Here is a 20,559-nt window from a genome sequence, read left to right on the forward strand (position 1 = left end):
ACCCCCCTATGACACAAAAATAAGTTAGAATGTTCCTTGGAATGGTAGCTACTGTTGTCAGTCGATTCCTAACTCCTTCCTAGAGACTAAGGGCCTCATTACGACCCTGGCGGCCGGTGGTAAGCTGGCAGTGTTCTGCCAGCTATTATAACTGTGGCGCTATAGCCACGGCCATACCGCTGGCCCCTCCACTATACCCCATAAGCCCTGGGGATTATGAGTCCCCGATCGCCAGCCTGGCCACGGCAGTGTAGGAGGCTGGCCTGGCTTATAGTGGGTACCTGATGGTACTTACACCTTGTGCCAGGTCCAGTTATCCCTTATTAGTAGATTAGTAATGTTCTAGCAGCTTAGGCTGATGGAGGGAGCTATAGCAGACCAGCTTAGGCTGTACTAGGAGACATGCAAAGCTCCTACTATACCACTTATATCATATAGCACTATACCATAAGAATCACAATGCTCAGAGTTACTAAAAATAAAGGTACATTATTTTAGTGACTATGTGCCAAAAATATCTTAGAGGATATATTCCCTTAGGAGGTAAGTAAAATACACCAAATATACACACAAACCAAAATCAGGTATGTAAACAGTTAGAAAAGTAGTGCAAACGCTGTAGAATACAATAGGATGCAATAGGCCTAGGGGCAACACAAACCATATACTAAGAAAGTGGAATGGGAACCACTTAGGAACCCCAGGCCTAGTGTAGTGTGTAGAGGGTCGCTGGGAGTGTAAGAAAACACTAAGGGTTTTCAAGATACCCCACCCCAAGACCCTGAAAAGTAGGAATAAAGTTACCCTACTTCCCCAGAAACACACTAAAGACGTGATAGGAGATTCTGCAAAAACCACAACAGACTGCAAAGCACTAAAGACGGATTCCTGGACCTGAGGACCTGTAAAGGGAGGGGATCAGGTCCAAGAGTCACGAAAGTGTCCGGGAGGGCAGGAGCCCACTAAACCCCAGGCTGAAGGTGCAAAATGGCTGCCTCTGGGTGGAAGAAGCGGAAGATTCTGCAACAACGGAAGATACCAGGAACTTCTACTTTGCAAAGAAGATGTCCCACTGCGTGCTGGAGGATGCAGAGTTGTTTCCAGGTAGAAAGACTGCAAACAAGCCTTGCTAGCTGCAAAGGTTGTGGTTAAAGAAAAAGGGTGCTGCCTTCCTGGGACTGGGCTGCCCAGACCCCGGGAGGGCAGAAGGCTGCCTGTGGGTTGGCAGCAGCGGTAGCTGCAGTGAAAACCCCAGAAAGCTGGTTTGGCAGTACCCAGGGTCCATGCTGGAGGCCCGGGGATGCATGGGATTGGCACCCCAATACCAGATTTGGCATGGGGGACAATTTCCATGGTCTTAGACATGTTACATGGCCATATTCGGAGTTACTATTGTGAAGCTACATATAGGTATTGACCTATATGTAGTGCATGCGTGTAATGGTGTCCCCGCACTCACAAAGTCCGGGGACATTGCCATGAACTATGTGGGGGCACCTTGGCTAGTGCCAGGGTGCCCTCACACTTAGTAACTTTGCACCTAACCTTCACTAAGTGAGGGTTAGACATATAGATGACTTATAAGTTACTTGAGTGCAGTGTAAAATGGCTGTGAAATAACGTGGATGTTATTTCACTCAGGCTGCAGTGGCAGTCCTGTGTAAGAATTGTCTGAGCTCCCTATGGGTGACAAAAGAAATGCTGCAGCCCATAGGGATCTCCTGGAATCCCAATACCCTGGCTACCTAGGTACCATATACTAGGGAATTATAAGGGTGTTCCAGTGTGCCAATTAGAATTGGTAAAAATGGTCACTAGCCTGCAGTGACAATTTTAAAGGCAGAGAGAGCATAAGCACTGAGGTCCTGATTAGCAGAGCCTCAGTGAAACAGTTAGGCACCATACAGGGAACACACATTCAGGCCACAACTATGAGCACTGGGGACCTGGCTAGCAGGATCCCAGTGAGACAGGCAAAAACAAACTGACACACAAGTAAAAATAGGGGTAACATTCCAGGCAAGATGGTACTTTCCTACAGGCGGTAAACACCGCCATGGAAATGCTGGCGGTAAGGGGGACTTGGGGTGCCCCTGGGGGCCCCTGCACTGCCCATGCATTTGGCATGGGCAGTGCAGGGGCCTCCAGGCATAGCCCCATCGCGCTTTTCACTGCCCGAATTTCGGGCAGTGAAATGTGTGACGGGTGCTACTGCACCCGCTGCACATCAGCATTGCTGCCGGCTCTAGTACGAGCCGGCAGCAATGTTAATGTGACTTTTCCGCTGGGCCAGCGGATGGTAACACTGTTACCGTCCACTGGCCCAGCTGAAAAGTCGAAATAGGGAGCCAGAAATACCGCCAGTGTTCTGGCACCCGCAGCCTCGGAGGGTCTAAGCCTCTACAGAGACTTACACACAATGATGTGACTGATCAGGTACCTTGGGACAATGAATTAATGAGCGCCTTCCTAGAGCTCACAGAGAAACTTTGCCACAAACCAGCGCTAGGAATGACCGATTATAACAAAGACTTTGTCCTCTCTTGCCATAAGGGAGAAGGATGCACACTGTTTGTATTGACACAGGCACTCAGAGAAGTGAAATGGCCAGTGGCTTATTTGTCTACCACACTTGAGCCAGTGGCTGCTGGCACTACTGCCTTAACATTGTAGCTGCAGTGGGTATTAGCATCCAACAGTGCAAGAGGATAGTTATGGGCTACTCACGTACTGTGATGGCTCCGCATTCATTTGAGATCTTACTGACTAGTACTCAAACTAAGCACATTACAAACATCAGGCTTACTAAATATGAGCAGGTGTTTTTGGCAGCATAAACTTTCGTTTAGGATGTGGAATGTCTTTAACCCTGCTGCTCTTTTGCCCTTCCACAAAGTTATTATGACAATGATGAAGTTGACATGACTGCCTCAAATTTACACATTGGTGCACCAAGCTAAGACCTGACATTTAAGATGTTCCTTTGAAAGACCCTGACTTTACTTTGTTTGCAGCTCTTGGTTAAGAGAGAGACAAGGAATTATGAGAATAGCATATATTATATGAAGCATAGGTGGTGTTCTAGAAGCAACTTAACTTCTGCACAGGTGGATGAATAGATTGCATTTATCAGAGCATGCTGTTTCCAGTAGCCTGAGTGTCACCATTGACACTGATAGTCAATATGGTTCTGGAGTTGTCCCTGACTTTGGGTTGTTGTAGTAACAGAGGGGTTTCCCTAACCTCCTCTAGCTCCGTAATTAGGAATGGAAATGAAGTCATGCCTAAGTAACATACATAATTCATGCAAACAAGATGAGTCAGAAGGCTGTCATATCTGTCCGTTTTTGTTCAGTGCGAGCTTCCCAATTAGATTGAAAGCTTGGCACCATGGTTTAAATTGGGTAAAACATCTCCTGTAGTCACACATTTATCAGAGGTGAAGCGTATTTACAGGTACCTATAACATCTCCAAATGCTAGTGTATTGCAATTATGCATGCTAGTTAGGAAGGGAGTTTTTAGCCCTGAAGAAAATGCAGATCACTATAGGCTTCTTTTTTCAGTCGAAACGTGTTGGCAAGAAAAATGAAAAACTGTTTTACTATCTTCTTTTAATCATATCAAGGCTACCCGCGAATGAAAGGATACTTTTGAATATACCCATAGATATTTATACATAAGATCTGGACCCCTGCATTTTCCTGTTTAAAATAATATCTATGAACTCTCTTCAGTGGTTGAGTCCACTGAAGTGGCATTGCCCTACTTCATTGTGGGAGCCAGCTATGATAAAGCATGCCACAAGAAGTTGTGGATGAGGTGAACTCTCAAATATCTTGTTAGATGTAGGACACCTATAGAGAACTTGGGTGTGCTTCAACAGTGATAGGATACTGACCCTAGCACCTTTTTCTGAAGGATAAAAAAGAACTATACCAATTATGTATTCAGATGCTTGAAGATAGGTGCCTGAGGGAGGAATCAACGTGGCGGACTGTAGTGGTACATTCCTTGCTTCTATAGAAGGCATGCAGCCATACCACTTTTTAATTATGAACTCGGATCACATATATCTTTTGATCCATTTTGTTTATCTCATTCATTTTCAGGTTGCTTTTCCCAAGATGTTCAACTGGGTCAAAATTCTGACACCCTACCCTTGTGATGGCTAGGCATCTCAAAGCACGTTGCACTTTGTTTATTTTTGTAAATTTCACACGCAGCCTAGATCTGTGTGGCCTGTTCCCAGGTTTAAGGATAATTACGTTTAGGATTTGTAAACCAGCCATGTTATTTTTGCAGATGTTGCAGGAGGTTTCAACTTGCTGAAGTATAATCTTCTTTTTAAACTTTCACTGAGACTGAGGAAATGTATTTATTTTTAAGTGACATATACATTACCCTTTTTACGTGTTGTGATCTTATGCTTTCTGGTTTTACCTAATATACTTTGGTGTATAATGGAGTGTTAAGGGGCATATTTATACTCCGTTTGCGCCGAATTTGCGTCGTTTTTTTCGACGCAAAACTAACTCCATATTTATACTTTGGCGTTAGACGCGTCTAGCGCCAAAGTTCATGGAGTCAGCGTCATTTTTTTGCGTGAACACCTTCCTTGCGTTAATGATATGCAAGGTAGGCGTTCCCGTCTAAAAAAATTACTCCGATGCTATTGCGTCGGATTTATACTCCCGGGCAAAAATGACGCCCGGTAGTGGGCGGGACTAAAAAACCCGCATTTGCGCCGGATTTTAGCGCCTGGGTCAGGGCAGGCGTTAAGGGACCTGTGGGCTCAGAATGAGCCCAGAGGTGCCTTCCCAAGTCCCCAGGGACACCCCCTGCCACCCTTGCCCACCCCAGGAGGACACCCAAGGCTGGAGGGACCCACCCCAGGGAAGAAAAGGTAAGTTGTGGTAAGTATTTTTTTTTTATTTTTTTTTGGCATAGGGGGGCCTGATTTGTGCCCCCCTACATGCCACTATGCCCAATGACCATGCCCAGGGGACAGAAGTCCCCTGGGCATGGCCATTGGGCAAGGGGGCATGACTCCTGTCTTTGCTAAGACAGGAGTCATGTTAATGGCGTCTGGGCGCCAAAAAAAAATGGCGCAAATCGGGTTAAGACGTTTTTTTTGCCTCAGCCTGACTTGCCCCATTTTTGGACGCCCGAACGCCATTTTTCCCTACGCCGGCGCTGCCTGGTGTACGTGTTTTTTTTTCACGCACACCAGGCAGCGCCGGTCGGCTAACGCCGGCTAACGCCATTCAATATATACGGCGCCCGCATGGTGCTTCAGAATGGCGTTAGCCGGCGCTAATTTTTTTGGCGCAAAACTGCGTTAGCGCAGTTTTGCGTCAAAAAGTATAAATATGGCCCAAAGTTTTTAACTTTGTGTCTTCTTCTTATCGTTATGTATCTTTCATTGTTGTAGAACTGAATAATGAAGGTTGAATACATTAGTGTCGACAAGTAGATTTTTTTCAACAGGACTTGAGAGAAACCTTATTGTCAACCGCACACAAATGTTGCTCAATTCTATTAGTAATCGTGTTGTTAGCCTTAATTGTATTAATGATTTGATTATATAGTGGGTCTTAATTCTTCTGTTGAGCATGCTTCAACCAATATTGGAGGTAACAAGGCCTATTTAGATGAGCAACGCAGATGGTTCTGAAGGAAAATTTTCAGACAATGTTTAGACTGTTAAATGAGTATTTTAAAGTTAGAGGTGGCCAGAGCTGCTCCATTTGGATACATTTTCCTATTTCTGCTGCAGATCATGTAACCTATCATGTTTTCCTCTTATTTTTCCCTTACCTGAAATATAATCATTCATTTGTTTTAGCATCAATTCAATTAATGAATTTAAAAAAATAAGAGATAAAAAATCACTCCTTAGCAGTTGGCAGCTCAAGAAGCGCTTCTATAAAAGGTAAACATAGATGGAAGGAGGAGTAATGTTCCTTCTACAAGTATATTATGTAAATTCCAAGGGATATAAATTAGCTACGTTTTCGACTTATGTTTAAACGTTTTGTGCTATGATCCTAGTGCTATAAGTGGCACATCTGTTTGCAGTGGCTCGTTTGGTTGTCTCTTTAATTGCTAGGTTGCTCTGAGGCCAGAGTGGCATCTGGGATATGATGTGCTCTCTCTGAATAGATCCTATGGATACATGATCCAAAGTAGGTGTGGTACTTGAAGTGGAAGTCTCTAAGCTTGTTCATTTGCCATGAATAGTGCATTTTGATGCAGCGAATGTGCTAAAGGTAGGATGCTCTGGTGTTGGTACGGATCCTGGGAAGGAAAGGCCAGTGCCTGTTAACATGCCTGGTAGTGCTTAAATTATAAATACAAACGTGCCAGTGCCCAAAGCTCTCCTCTGAAACACACAGCTGCTGCAATCAAGTGCCAGATGTATAATTTATCTGAATAGCGATTGCCTAATTGCGATTTTCTGTGACTCGCTATTTGAATGTATGAAACTCTAGGAGCTTCATTAAGCGATTCCCCAGGGCTCGTACATCGACCTACCTCATTAATATTCATGAAGTAGGTCACAGTTTGCGACCCATTAGGAAACGCAAAAATCACAGGGACGGTGGCCTGCTATGCTCAGCAGACCACCATGTCTGTGATTGCTTTTAAAAAAGGAAAATTACAAGTTTTCTTCTCATTTTATTTAGAGTAGGCAGTAGTCCATGGGATCACTTCCTGCTCTTAAAAATGTTTTTGCATGCATTCACAAAAGGGAAGGGGTCCCTTAGGGACCCCTTCCCGTTTGCGAATGGGTTAACACCTACTTGAAGTAGGTGGTAAAATGCAAATGTTTTGCAACCACATTTTGGTCACAAAACATTCCTACATACCACTGTGATTCAGTATTAGGAAGGGACGCCCTTGACACACCCCTTCCTAATACCGAATTGGTATGTAGTCTCAATTCTAAATTGAGATTCGGTAACAAGTTACTAAATTCAAATTCATACATACCAAAATGAGACCGAAACAATGCATGATCCATCTGGCCTCAAATGTGCGAGCATGGAATATTGAGGCATAGTAATCCTCAAGCCTTCTCTGGCCTCTTTAATTCATGTACAGCCACTCCCTTCCCCTTCCATTCACTCTTGCAGCTTTCTGCTTTCTCCCTTTGTGATGCTTTTTTGTTTTTCTCGTCCTCATGTTTTTCATATGAGTCTTTTGCTCACAGTAAATGCTTGAGGCAGAAAATAAGTGCCGGCCCTCAAAATTAAATGCTGGTTCCCGCACTGGAAAACACCTGCTCAAATTAAGCCCTGGTGCCTGGGATAGGACTGGATAGTCTGTGTATGGAGGAAGCCTTGGATCTTACACTTTGACTTAAGTGATGGGTCTGGGATTTGTTACAATGAGGCATACTAGATCCTTTGGATGGGCTGCACTGGAAAGCTGTGGTCCTAGGGATGAGATGTTTTAGACTGGTGAGAGACCTGTGTGCAATCTGTTAGGTATGTGATGTTCCAGAAAGTTATGCCATGATGCTAGATAAGAGCTTTTAATGGGATGCTCCTATATTGTCATGCATCTGGTAAGCATGCAGAAGTTGGAGAAGGACCACTGATCTGGATTGGATATTGAGGTTTATGGCATATCAAGGAGGGGATGAGATAGTTTGAGGCAGGTGGAGTCCTGCACTGGGATACTTTCACTCTGTTGAAGTACTGGGAGAGTTTGTTCTAACATTGGTGAAAGGCATGATGCATTTTCAGTAGTCAGATACTCCTGAAAGCCTGGGTGTTTCATTGACAGGTGAGGCTTTTAGAATATAGGGGCATATTCACAAGAAAGTGGCGCATCAGCTATGCTGCGCCACTTTTCTTGCGCCCTCCTGACGTCACCATGGTAGAGCTGTATTCACAATAACGTTAACATTTTTTATGCTATTGTGGCGCATTGGTCCACAATGTGTGGGGAGGCCCATTGGAAACAATGTGAGTGCCACTTTAAAGCCTGCCTTGGGCAGGCATTAAAAATGATGGGAAAAATGGTGCATGCATTGCACCACTTTGTAAATATGGTGTCGGGAAATGGCCTCCTTAACGCCACTAGTGTAAAAACATGATGCTGCTGTAGGGCTGGTAGTATGTGTCTGTTCTAAGGCTGTTGCAGTACTAGTAAATACTGAACTTGGAAAGTCTGAGACTGATGTGTTGCCCGATATGTTCAGAGGAAGGTGCTGCTGCGAAATATACAGTACCTAGGATAGGATATATGACTCTAAGGTTGCTGATTTACCTGGCAGGAAGGCGACAAGCTGATGTAAGTTAATACAAGGATGAACTGGTGCCAATGATAAAATGCTTTAAGGATGATGATATGTCTGGTACTTTGGACTGATGAGGATACAAGAACCCTAAACGCAAAGGTGTTGTGTCCAGTGTTAGTGCATACAATGTCCCTTTGTAGCCATAATGCAAGTGCGTTGCCTGGGAAGTCTGCAGGATGTGTAGGTGCCTGTGATGTATGAAGATGCATAAAAGCAGGTAGAATTCCCTGGAAGCAGTTAAACTAGCTATTGGGATGCTTTAAGGACTGTAAGATGCCAGGGATGCTCTGTAATTGGTGAAGCAATTGGGATCTAACATAGTTAGGTTGCTTTCTGCTTAGTAACGTGGTTGGGAATTGATATTGTGTGGTTTGTGTGGTGATTAGGATGGGATTGTTTGGTGGCTTTTGCAATACCTATGGATGAAGTGAAATGGGACAGTTGAGGTCATTTTATGTGATGTTCTGGTGTTCATAAGAATCTTGGGATGGCATGCTTTGAGGTTAGTAAAATGCATGGTATGCTTTTAAGAAGATGGGGTAATTGCAGTATTGTAGTCTGATGCTGTAAAATGAAAAGTTGCTATGTCAGATGAGGTGTCTGGTTTAGGATGCTCGGTTGATGGTGAGATACAAAAAAAAGACGTTCTGGTCTTTGGCAATAAGACCTCCTCATGGGATTCCACCTGGTGGCCGTCAAACTAGGGCCAACATCTACACCCACAGATCACACCAGAAATCTAGAGCTCATCCTACACAAGCACAACATGATTGCTCAAGTCAACCCTGTAGCGAAGGACCATCACACAAGCACTTATTACCACTATGATGGGCTATTGCAACACTCTATGCCAGAATTTATAGACAGCAGCTACACCTGCTGCAGCCCATTCAGAACACTGGTGCAAGATTCATACTCGACCCCCCCATGCCGCATCCACATCATACTGCACCTCAAGAAGCTTCACTGGCTCCCCATTCACAAGTTCAGCTAATTCAAACTTCTAATGCACACATACAAAGCCATACACAAGACAGGACCAAAATACCTGCACAGCCACATACACTTTCACCAACCCATCAGACACCTATGCTCTGCCTCACTCTCACTTGCACACATTATCCACAGAAGCAAAACTGGAGATCACTTATTCACCTACATCACACACAAGACATGTAACAACCTCCCTTAACACATCAGAGTTTCCTCCACACTTCCTGAGTTACGCAAAAAGCTGAGGATATAGCTCTTCTAGAAGGCACCTTGGGCACCATCTAGGGTGAATAGTGTGCTATAAAAATCAATATAATATAACATACCTTGTGTTGAGTAATATCGGGTTTGTTGTGTACCTGTTAAGGGATCCTTTGAGGCGGGTGGTGTAACCGTGATGGGTTGTCCAAAGGAAGATGTGGTACTGGGAGTGCAATCAATGGGGTATTGGGGTGGTTGATAGGCTCTGAGAATGATGGAGTAATTGAAATGATGTGGGATGCATGAGGACAGTGAGATGTATACAATACTCTCAGGATGCTTATTTGATTAGGAAGCACTGTGGGCTAGTAAACTTGTGAGATGGGATGGCATTATGCTGCTGAGATGCTTTTGATGTGACGCACCAAGGGTGATGAATTAGCCGGTTATAGCAGGACCAGAGGATAGTGAGGTGCAAAGAAGGCCAAATGAGTTTTGAAGTGCCTGTGGGCTGTGAGTCAGATGCCATGCCTAGAATGCCTGGGTATTTAGTAAAGTACTTACCATTCCTCTGGTAACTGAGATCTCTAGGATGTCCTGGAGACTCTAGAGGTGCATGAGATGAAGGGTGTGAACTTGGGCGGGTAGCATGCCATAAATGCTATTGAAGTGTTTGATGTGTGGTGCTCTGAGGTTTTCAAATGTCTAGGATGTTCAGGCATTGGTGTTGTGCCTAGAATAGGATGCTCTGTAGCAAGTAGGTGTTTGGAATGAAATGATCTTGAATTCGGAGGTTCTGGGAAAGGGGTGTTTTGAGGTTGCTGAGGTGCCTGGGATGTTCTTGGGCATGTGAACAGCAAACATCCAATCAGTTGATCTGGAGATAGGCAATTTGAAAGTCTTAAAAAAATTATTGCCAAAAAGTGCCAACTGTGCTCATCTGGGCATGCTGGACCAGAACAAAGTCACAACTTCAGGCTGACTGTGATGGAGCATGGAGCAGTTACAAGACTGTGTTTGGCCTGTTGGACAGTGTACCTGGTTATACTTGGACTGAGATGTGAAGTCCTGCATTACACAGCACTAACTTGCGTAGCTTCTCATGGGGCCGCCGATCAGGAGCTGCAAGGTTCTGTGTCAAGATGTGTTGCTCTGCATCGGTCCTGATGAGGCTGCCAATCAGGAGATGTGAGGTGCTGCACTAAATTGCATTGTGCTGCATCGGTTCCGATGAGGGCATTGATAAGGAGCTGTGAGGTGGTGCAATTCGAGGTCCTGCATTGAGCTACTTTGTGCTGCGTCCAGGAGCTGCGAGGTGCTGCGATGCAAGGTCCTGCATCGAAATGCTTAGCGATTAATTGATTTTGAGGGAATCTTCAGTAGGGAACAATATGATGCCAGCAAAGGGCCCAGGACCTAGGGGGCTCCTCTTGGAGATCAGGACTCACTCCAGCAGAGGCCAGTAGCAGGCACAGGCAGGTACAGGCAGGCACAGTTGGGTTTTGTCAGCTGGCCAGGTGCAGGACAGGTCTCTGGAGCTTGTTATGTCCGTGTATCCCACACAGAAGGCCAGCTAGCTAGCCCATGGATTCACTGTGGTGCTCTTGGGTTCATGGAGCAGGCAGCATGGCAGCAGGACAGTCCTTCCAACACCAGGGAAGGAGAATAATCCTTCTTCCAAGTCTTCCAAAGGTCCAGAAGTGATCTGATCAGTGGCTCAGGATGTCAATATTTATATGTAGGGCCAGCCTTTGAAGTGGAGGAAAGGGGGACTCCCTATATTAACCACTCCTCGGGTTCTGGAAAGTTGTTCCTATCCTGTGTCAAGACTCCAAAATTTCTAGGGCGACAAAAGACTGATGTCACGTTCCTTTGTGTGTGTGCTGGATGTGCCCTTCCAAATGTAAGAGGGGCGGGAAACAGTTCTACCCCAGCCACCCTTCTAGTATGGCCCCTCCTGACAACATCTTGTCTCCTTTGTCGCACTGTCTGGCAGTAGCGGCTCATGATGATTAAAAGGGGCGGCAAGTGGCGGCAAGTGGCGGCAAGTGGCGGCAAGTGGCGGAGGGATAATATTAAAAAAATATTTTAAACGTATTTGCTTGCTGTGCCGTGCTGCTCCTCCATCCCCTCAGCAGGCACAGGCTCCCAGCCTGCCCTGTGGACAATCCGAACGCTGCTTTCATGCTGCTGGCAGCATGAAAGCAGCATTTGGATTGGCTGGAGCACCCTGCTGGGTGCTCTGAGGCAGAGTGGAAGTATCTGCTCTCTGACAACCCTGTGCACATAATGAGGTCTCTGTCTGATCTCTGATAACCCTGTGTGCATGTGTGTTTGGCCGGCCTGAGACGTCTGGCCAAACATACATGTGCAATGAGGGGGAGTGCTGTGCACTCCTCCTCCGTCATTCCCCATGGCTCAGCCCCTTTTACAATAATACCATAATAAACATAGTTTATTATGGTTTTTATTGTAAAAGGTTTTCAGTTGTTGCTGCTGGCAGGGGGCCGTCGCTGCTGTCTGGGAGGAATAGACAAAGGCCAATGGCTAAACTAATCCAAGTCATGTGACCCAGGATACTGACAGAAGGCACAAATGGTTAGGACAAGAAATGCCAACTTTCTAAAATTGACATTTTCAGAAATGTGACTTAAAATCCCACTGTACAATTAAAGAGGGTTTTAAATTACAATTAATTTGAATGTAAAGATAATTTTCCTATTTGCAGCCAAACTTAAGTTATTACTTATTAAGTGTAATAAGGTAACACAATGTTATCCCATTGGAGAAATAGGCCTTCCAATTGTGTAAAATTACTTAGGTGTTTTTCACTACCAGGACATTTAATACTTAAACCAACATGTCCTACTTTTTCGATACAATACACCCTGCCCTATGAGCCATGGGGCCTGCATTAAGGGTGACTTATATGCATTAAAAGGGAAGGTTTAGGGCTGGAGAAATGCTTATTTTGCCATGTCGAAATGGCAATATAAAACTGCACAAAGGCTGCAGTGGCAGGCCTGAGGTGTTTTTAAAATGCTACTTTAGTAGGTGGCACAAGGACTGCTGCAGGCTCACTAATACCATTTAATGTACAGTCCCTGGGTTGCTGAGTATCATTTACTAAATAAATTCAACGTGGCAATTACGTGTAGGACAATTATAGCATGTTTAAGGGAGAGATCACAGGCACTTTAGCACTGGTTAGCAGTGTGTAAAACAACTGAGTCTTAAATCCAACAAAAAAGTCAGTAAAACAAGAGGGGTGTAGTCAAAATGTTTGGAGGACTACCTTCCAAGGGTGTCAGGTCTAACAGATGTCTTGAGGGCGTTGTGCTTCCTGGAGCTGTCTGGGTGCTCCAAGGCTGATTGATTACCTGTAATGTAATGCTTTGAAGCTGCTGCTGTACTGCTAATGCACCGTCAACCGGTGTCATCCTAAAGTGGAATGATCTAAGGAGATGTAAGAGGTGATTGAAAGTTCAATGGATGGTCAGATACAAGTTATGCAATATAGTTCCCTGAGAATCCTGAGCAACACTGAAACTTGTAAGTTACTTGGAAGACCTGGGTGCTACTAAGGTTCCCAGGATTCCTAGAGGGAATTGAGATATCTAGGATATTGTGGAGCTTACAGAGTTACTTATGTAAGGGTGTCCAGGCATGTAAGATGTTGTGGATATATATGAATGCATGTATAGATGTGTGTTATAAACTGAGTTGCTGATTGGCTGGGTTGTAAACCCTGGTGAGGGAGCAACCACAATCAAGGCTCAAGGATGTGCCACACAGTCATGGTGATGTGTCGGTTCTGAGGAACTGTGGGACTGCGATGCGGAGTCGTACGTTGTAATCTAGTCTGCCGTCGATGAGGGATGCAAGGGGCTGAGCCGAGGATGTTCTGATGCGACGTCAGGCTGAAATGTGATGTGGGTTTTTTGCAGTGGTCCCGATCCACACAGTGTGGTGATGCATCGGTTCTGTTCAGGTTTACTACTGTATGTACTTGAGATGAGAGTGGTTGGTAGCTTTAAGGGCAGTGTGGTGCCTGAAATGCCCTAGGACTCAAAATAAAAAAGGTGCCTGGGATGCTTCATCTTAAAGTAGTCTAAATGCTTTAAATTGGAGGCTCTTTGTTTGGTGTTATGCCTGGTGTGAGATGATTTGAGGCTGATTACATTGATGCAATGCGATATTTTGGGGTTTGTCAGATTACCAGAATAGGATACTGTTGGGGCTACAGGATACTGCTTTGCAGGTACTAGGGTGCCTGAGATAACATGCACCTGCAGCACTGGGATATTTCGGATGGGCTTTCAAGACAGTGGATGGACCATCTCTGAGTCAGGTAATGTACTAGCAATTTGATGCTTTTCGAATGCTGACATGCTTAGGAAGGAATGCTTTGTGAATGAAGAGGTATCTGGAGTGGAAAACAATAGGACATGCCATGAGTCTGTGATGTTTTAGGCTAATGAAATACCCTGGACATTGTTGACTGCTGACGGTCATGTGTAGTAGGTGAAGTGCTTCAAATGACATGCACTGAATTTACATTGAGCCTGGTGAGGTTCCTGGCTAGAGATGCAGTACTTTGTGTACGATAAAGGGCAAGAACTGCACTTGTAGCAGGGTAAGTGCATTATATTGGATCCATTATGGAACGTGGGAATCTTGAGTGGAAGATACACTTCGGAATGATGTAGAGCCTGCTATGACCTGACGAGTGCACGGAATTGCCCTAGATGTGTTTTTGAGGCTTGTAATGTACATGTGATTGGATGCTGTCTGGCAAATCCTGGGGAACTTTGGGGGGAGTGCAGTGTTGGGTCTGCTCTAAGGCATGTGTGATACCTGTGATGTTATAGGGGCCGAGTCGGTTAGTGCTGTTACAGAATTTGCGCACAGCACTTGCAATGCATGCGCATCTTGTGGCACACTTTGGGATTTCTGGCATGTCCCTTGGTTGGTGAGATTCCATGGATGCTCCTAGAGATGGTCCTCTGTGTCCTGCAACTGCACGCTGCCTGTCATCCTCTCCCCATGACGTCATCCAGGGGCGGGGAGTGCGGGAGGAGCCGTCACTCCCATCCCTCAGCCGAGCAGCGGTGGCTGCATCACCATCCCCGGGAAGCGCGGCGGCGGCGTAGCTCTGCTCCCCCGGAGTCCTGCTTACCCCTTCTCTGTCTCTCTCTCTCTCATTCTCTGCAAAGATGGCGACGGAGGGGCTACACGAGAACGAGACCCTGGCCTCGCTGAAGAACGAGGCTGACAGCCTGAAGGGCAAGCTGGAGGAGGAGAGGGCCAAGCTGCATGACGTTGAGCGTGAGTACACGGGGAAGGGACGGAGGGGGTGATGGGAGAAGACGAGATTGGTGTATTTGGCGAACTGCTTGCAGCTGCAGGAAGAGCTGAAAAGTGCTTGCCTTTCTTCTATCAGCTATGACAAGAGTCCAGGGTGTTGGGGATGGAGTAAGAAAAGCTGGACCAACGAGGGGGCGGGGTATGGAAAATGCAGGAACGAGCAGAATCCTGTAATAATACAAATGCACAGAAACTAGGAGAAGGGATACGAGAGTCCTTGGGTTCAGGTGACAGAAAGGAGGGGTGTGACCGCTGCCAGTGTCCAGGATGCCTTTGGGATACGACTCGTAGATGCCGCACGTCGGGATGCAGCAGCGATGCGGAATGGCGCGGGCCAGGATAGGGACAGGTTTGTGGGCTGCTTCAAGTATATGGTGTGCTGTAGAAAAGCAGCTTTATCGCTGTAGGACTGATGCAGTTACATCAGCTGTAGACTTGGAAGGAGCACAGAAGTATGGCCAGGGAAAACATCCAGCTGAGCTCATGCACCTCTGCAAGAAACAGCTGCTCGTTTTTTGTACCACGCCAGGCAGCGAAGAATGAATTCCTTTCAACAACTTTGGTAGACCCAAAAGATAGGCTGCCAAAATGCAGGTGACAAAGAATCCGAAATCAGTGTGTGGGATTTTTCGACCAATCTCCAAGAAACGTGAGAACACAATTGTTCTGCTTCGTGCGAATTTTTGTTGCACTGGGGGTCACAAAACCATAGCCCAGCCCTGCCCGTTGAAGTAGTTTGACTGATTGACTGCCAAATGATGGTTGTGGTCAGCCTATATATAGAGGGCTGTGGTTCAGCATCTGATGACGGGACATCACCTGCAGAAATACATTGAGTTATTGATTGCTCTTCTGTGGTTGTTTGCAAATCGCAACTTGCACTTTGTTGTGATGAATGTGCTCCAGCGCGACCTCTGTGTCCTCCATGGTGCACGCACAAGCATTGGCATTAGGACTCCAGCTCAAATAAGTTTATGTTCTTGAGGAATATAATCAAAACACACTCCAAAACAGGAAACGCAAAGTGTTTTAAATAGCTACTGGAAATTGAATTTCAAGGCAAGGAAAAGTCGCAAGCAGGCTGCGCTCTCACTTATTTCCAGAAATGTGCATTTGGGAGTACTTTGGCATGGAGCATTGCAACAATTTGTAAACATTGTCACGGTCTGTTTTAATGCAATCTATACTTCTAATCATTTCTTCAGTCACTCTGTTGAAATGCTTCCATGTTCTGTTTTACTAAATATTTGCTGTCAATACTATGTTTAGCACTGGGTAAAGCCAATAACTTCTTTGGAAATCTAATGGAATCATGGCAATCAATGCCACGTTCAGCTCCGACCATCTATGAATCAATGAGGTGGGAAAGGATCATGTCAGCATGAAACGCTCGAGGATGATGCATCAACGCAGAATATGAATGTGCAACTTACGCATTGTCTGCGAAGGACAGATGCATTTTAACACGAGAGGGTACCGTTAATCCCACTAGTCAGCTGTGCATAGAATACCACGAGGCTACCTCCCAAGAGGCTCCGTGTTTTAGAGTTGTGCTATAAACGTCCTGAGTTTTAGTCAATTGCTGATTAAATGCTGAGATAATGTAAAATATCTCAGGAAATGAAATCAGCATTGAAACATCTTAACATTAATATGTTAAGCACTTTCAATAATTATTTATGGCCAGGCCCTTTGCTAGTCTGACATCAGGTCATGGAGCTGAGATAGGGTGGTGCATCTGTCACAAGTGTCCTGTTCCAATCACCCTATATAGAATTTAAATTACCTTAGTTTATTCTATTAGAAGTCCTTGGAGACATTCTCCCCTTAGTATCTAAAACCATTGGTATTTATATAGATAGCAGAGCCTTAGCTCTGCTAATTTGTTTTGGAAAAACAGGCTACCCATTAAAAAAGAATGCAATGTCCACACATGAGTGGTAAAAATGATCAGCCATATAATGCCTGCACCGATATAACAAGAGATGTCTGAGAAGACATCTTGAATACCAAACCATCTTGTTTGGTATATTTAAGGACATCCCGATCAACATACCTTATGAAAGCATAGTTGTGCGTAGACCGTTTTCCTAATTTGGCGACCTCATGCCATACGTTCTTCAAAAAAGAACAAGAGTACGTAGAGAGAAGGACGCTGCTTTGTTTCAGGCCCTATCAACCATTGGCTTTAATGTGCTTTTGGTGGTTTGCCCTTTCTTGGAAACGCTACCTATCAATGCCATGGCAATTTCGAAAAAGTCGAGCACTATCTCTAATTACTACTCCTTTAATAGTTGTAAATGTTCCAGAATAGTTGTTACTGCAACTCTCTGGGGCCTATTGAGTTTACAATGACCAAAATTGTGTGCGATATTTAGTATGTATCACAATGCACCAACCTAACATGCATAGCACTGGTTTGTCATTTCTGTTGGTCAATGTTTTCTGCAGGGTTTAGTTGCAAAGCTAGTACACAAAGTGATATCTAAATTAACTTGTTATTAAGGTATCTAAACTTAACTGAGAATTGATACACCGTGGTCTTACCCCGTATGTAAATTCCTGAACTCTAAACATATGAAGAACGAACACCTCAGTACGTGTATAAATCCATTAGCACTTCTACCTATGATTTATTTAAGCACCTCAAGTTTCATCATTAAACGCTCTCTGGTGTAAGATGATGTATAGCTTCTACTTGGCCTCTCTGGGATTGCAATACACTCAACAGCATTAACTTGCTGGTGTTCCCGAGCATTAGCAATTCCTATCACACACTAGAACTCCACGTCCTTCAGAATTACATCCAAATATGCATGTGCAATGTAGTTCCATCCAATATTCCTTCTATTCTGTAACAGAATAACTTGAAGATCCTCATTATGTGTTGTAGTATTTCATCAGAAGCAGTAACTCCAGGTGAAGTTCCACATATCGCAAAGCATACCGTCTCTTGGCCAGGTATTGTCAAGTGTGCAAGCTCCAAACTCAATAGTTCTGGGCCTGCAGTTAACAGGCCTGTTTGCACTGCTGCATGTGTATGAGCTGTGTGCAGCACAGCATCACAGCCCAAACCCCACTCGACCACTAGAACAATATAAGGGAGCAAATAATGCTCCCACGGTTAGACCCAGCACAAGCTTACCCTTCACCTATGACCCTGTCCTATCACCGGCCTCTGACACTGTCTACCTGCTCAGAACAGGCAGGAAATGTCTGAGATTTTTCGCCGCAGCGGGGGAAGACTGTTTGGAAAATGACCCAGAATTTCTGGGGCTGAGCAGTTATTGTCCATTCCCGGGGGAAAACTCATTATTACCGGGCTCTGGTCTGGAAATGGCGGCCAGAATCAAAGCTTCCGTCCACCTATATCCACCAATTCTGCAATACTTGTAATGAGAGCCTTAATGTAATAACAACTGTAGTCATTAGGAGCAGGAGCTGCTTGTGTGGCTGGGGCTGGGCGGGCGTTGGGGCGCGGAGGGCGCGGAAAAAAAGCAATAAAAAAAGAATAAAAATACCCAAAAAAGTACTTGCTTTGCTCCCACGCTGCAATCCTCTCCCTTCGCTGCTGCTGGCACAGGCTCCCAACCTGCCCTGCGCCAATCCTGACGCTGCTCATGCAGACTGGGAGCCTGTGCAGGTTCTCTCCAGCCCAGCAACTTAGCTGGGGAGAGCCCTGTGCACATGTGTGTTTGGACGGCCCGAGACGGCTAGCCAAACACACATGCGCTCTGAGGGGAGTGCACAGTGCACTCCCCTCAGCTCGTCACCCCCAATGCCCAGCCCCTTTTATTAAACAGATTTTATTATCCTATCAATGTAAAAGGATTTTCATTGGTTGCTGCTGGCGGGTGGGTTGGTGGGGGGTGACGCTCCTCCGCCCACACGGAGGAGCCGCGCCTAATTAGAGGAGTTCCTAAAAATGTGTAAGAAAGTTGAAAGTTCAATTTCCAAGGACATTATACTTTTTCAGAATACTTCCCAGTGATCATCAGTACTAATCCTTAGGATGCGAAGGACTGGGCAGGAAAAATCTGAGTTTCCAGTAGGGATCTCCTGGCAACACTAACATTGTATCTTGATTGGCTAGCAAAGACGTTGTGAAGTACGAGGGAATTTATGATTGATAATCCAAGATGGCTGTGGTTTCTCCTCAATATACAAGAGGTCATGGCCTACTGGGTGTCACAGTTCACTGTTAGCATGCAGCCACTTATCGAGTTCTCTGCACATGTTCTGCCTGTGATGACACCAGCCTTTCCTTTGGTGATAAAAACGCAGTGCAAGTGGGCTTGAAGTACTTCTTCCCTGAGCTTGAGCCATACTAAGTGGTAAGCAGTATGTTCGGCCCTGCTTCATCATAGTATGCACTGTGGCATCGTTCTGGGAGATGGGATGAAAGAGTAGGCTTACGTTGTCGTGTAGGTTCTCATTAACCTAATGAGACTACTGGATTCGGGCGGCAGAATCACCTGTACTGTGGAAGACTGAGTCTGAACCCGCACCATGTGATACCTGTTGGCCTAATTTGGGTTTGTTCCGGCTAAGTAGCAGTGCCTCATCTCCACCCAAGAGTAGGGATGATTGGGGCAACTGGGCGCATGACATAAATGACTCCTCAGGAATCGTGGTCACTCAGATCTCATCTGTTTCTCTCATTTACATTAGTCTCACGTATGCAAGGACAATCAGAGGCAGAATATAGTTCAATAAGGTTTTATTAAAGTAACTGCATCTTAGATAATAAGGCACGTATTGCAATAACTAGGACGATGAAGCACAATAGGATTAAGATCGTAACAAGGAGAGTAAAACACAAGAATAACGCTACCATGTTGTCACTGAGATTTTTAAAGATAGTTCTTACTTAGGCCATGTTAGAGCACAGGACGTTAAGCTCTAATTCTGCCCTTCAGGTTCCCCCCGGGAAGACATGATCCCTCATACCTGAGCAAGAGGCCTGTAGTCTACATAAGTAGCTGTGGCGAAGCAATCAGCATACAGTCGTGGCCATCTGGCTGGAATCTCTCTCTAACGTAAATGGGTCAAAGTAGTGTTTTTATAAAAAAACATCTGATGTTCCAGGAAAGGATCCCCACTTAAAAGTGTGTATGTTTCTGTGAACATTGGAGACAAAGCGTACCACTTTTGCCAGCAACCTATCTTACTGCAGCCTTGAGAAAAGCACAGAGTGAAAGAAATGTCTTGTTTGAGAACGCAGTGCTGACCTAGGCGAAGAACAGCTAGATAGAGAAAATAAAACAAGACCGCAAATGTGGTTACTGTTAAAATAATATAAGGAAGCTAAAATAAAAGATATCTAGGTTAAAGTGCACAGTGGCAGGCCTAGTTTGCTAAAATAATGTGTATAAAACTATAGCTAAAAATGGCTACACACCAAAATGAGAAAGTAATATGAAATGTTACATTTATGGCACTTCGTGTATTGATCTAGCACTAGTTGAATGTTTTTTTTTTTAATAATAGTATTCTCATAAACAATACATTAATCATGTTAATAAATAACTCATCATTATAGCATGTACGGTTTTACAAAAAGTAGCAATTTCAACACTCCCAGGGTAAAATATTAAAAAAGCTGTGCTGTTCATGCCAAAAAGTTTAATAAATCGAGTAATGGCAAATAAAACGATGTAAGCAGTATCGAAATGTACATCTGTGAAA

The 20,559-nt window shown here is 44.9% G+C and overlaps 1 protein-coding gene across 2 annotated transcripts in view; it reads left to right on the forward strand.

The window, feature by feature from the left end:
• GNB5 (G protein subunit beta 5) overlaps positions 1–20,559 on the forward strand; it is a 493,189-nt gene that overhangs the window by 172,969 nt on the left and 299,661 nt on the right. For both annotated transcript variants that reach the window (XM_069222460.1, XM_069222461.1), the window contains exon 3: positions 14,721–14,832. In XM_069222460.1, coding sequence (XP_069078561.1) covers positions 14,721–14,832 — 112 coding nt within the window. The remainder of the gene's footprint in view (positions 1–14,720; positions 14,833–20,559) is intronic.

This window comes from Pleurodeles waltl, chromosome 3_1, assembly GCF_031143425.1.
Source record: "Pleurodeles waltl isolate 20211129_DDA chromosome 3_1, aPleWal1.hap1.20221129, whole genome shotgun sequence".
Taxonomy (NCBI): Eukaryota; Metazoa; Chordata; class Amphibia; order Caudata; family Salamandridae; genus Pleurodeles; species Pleurodeles waltl.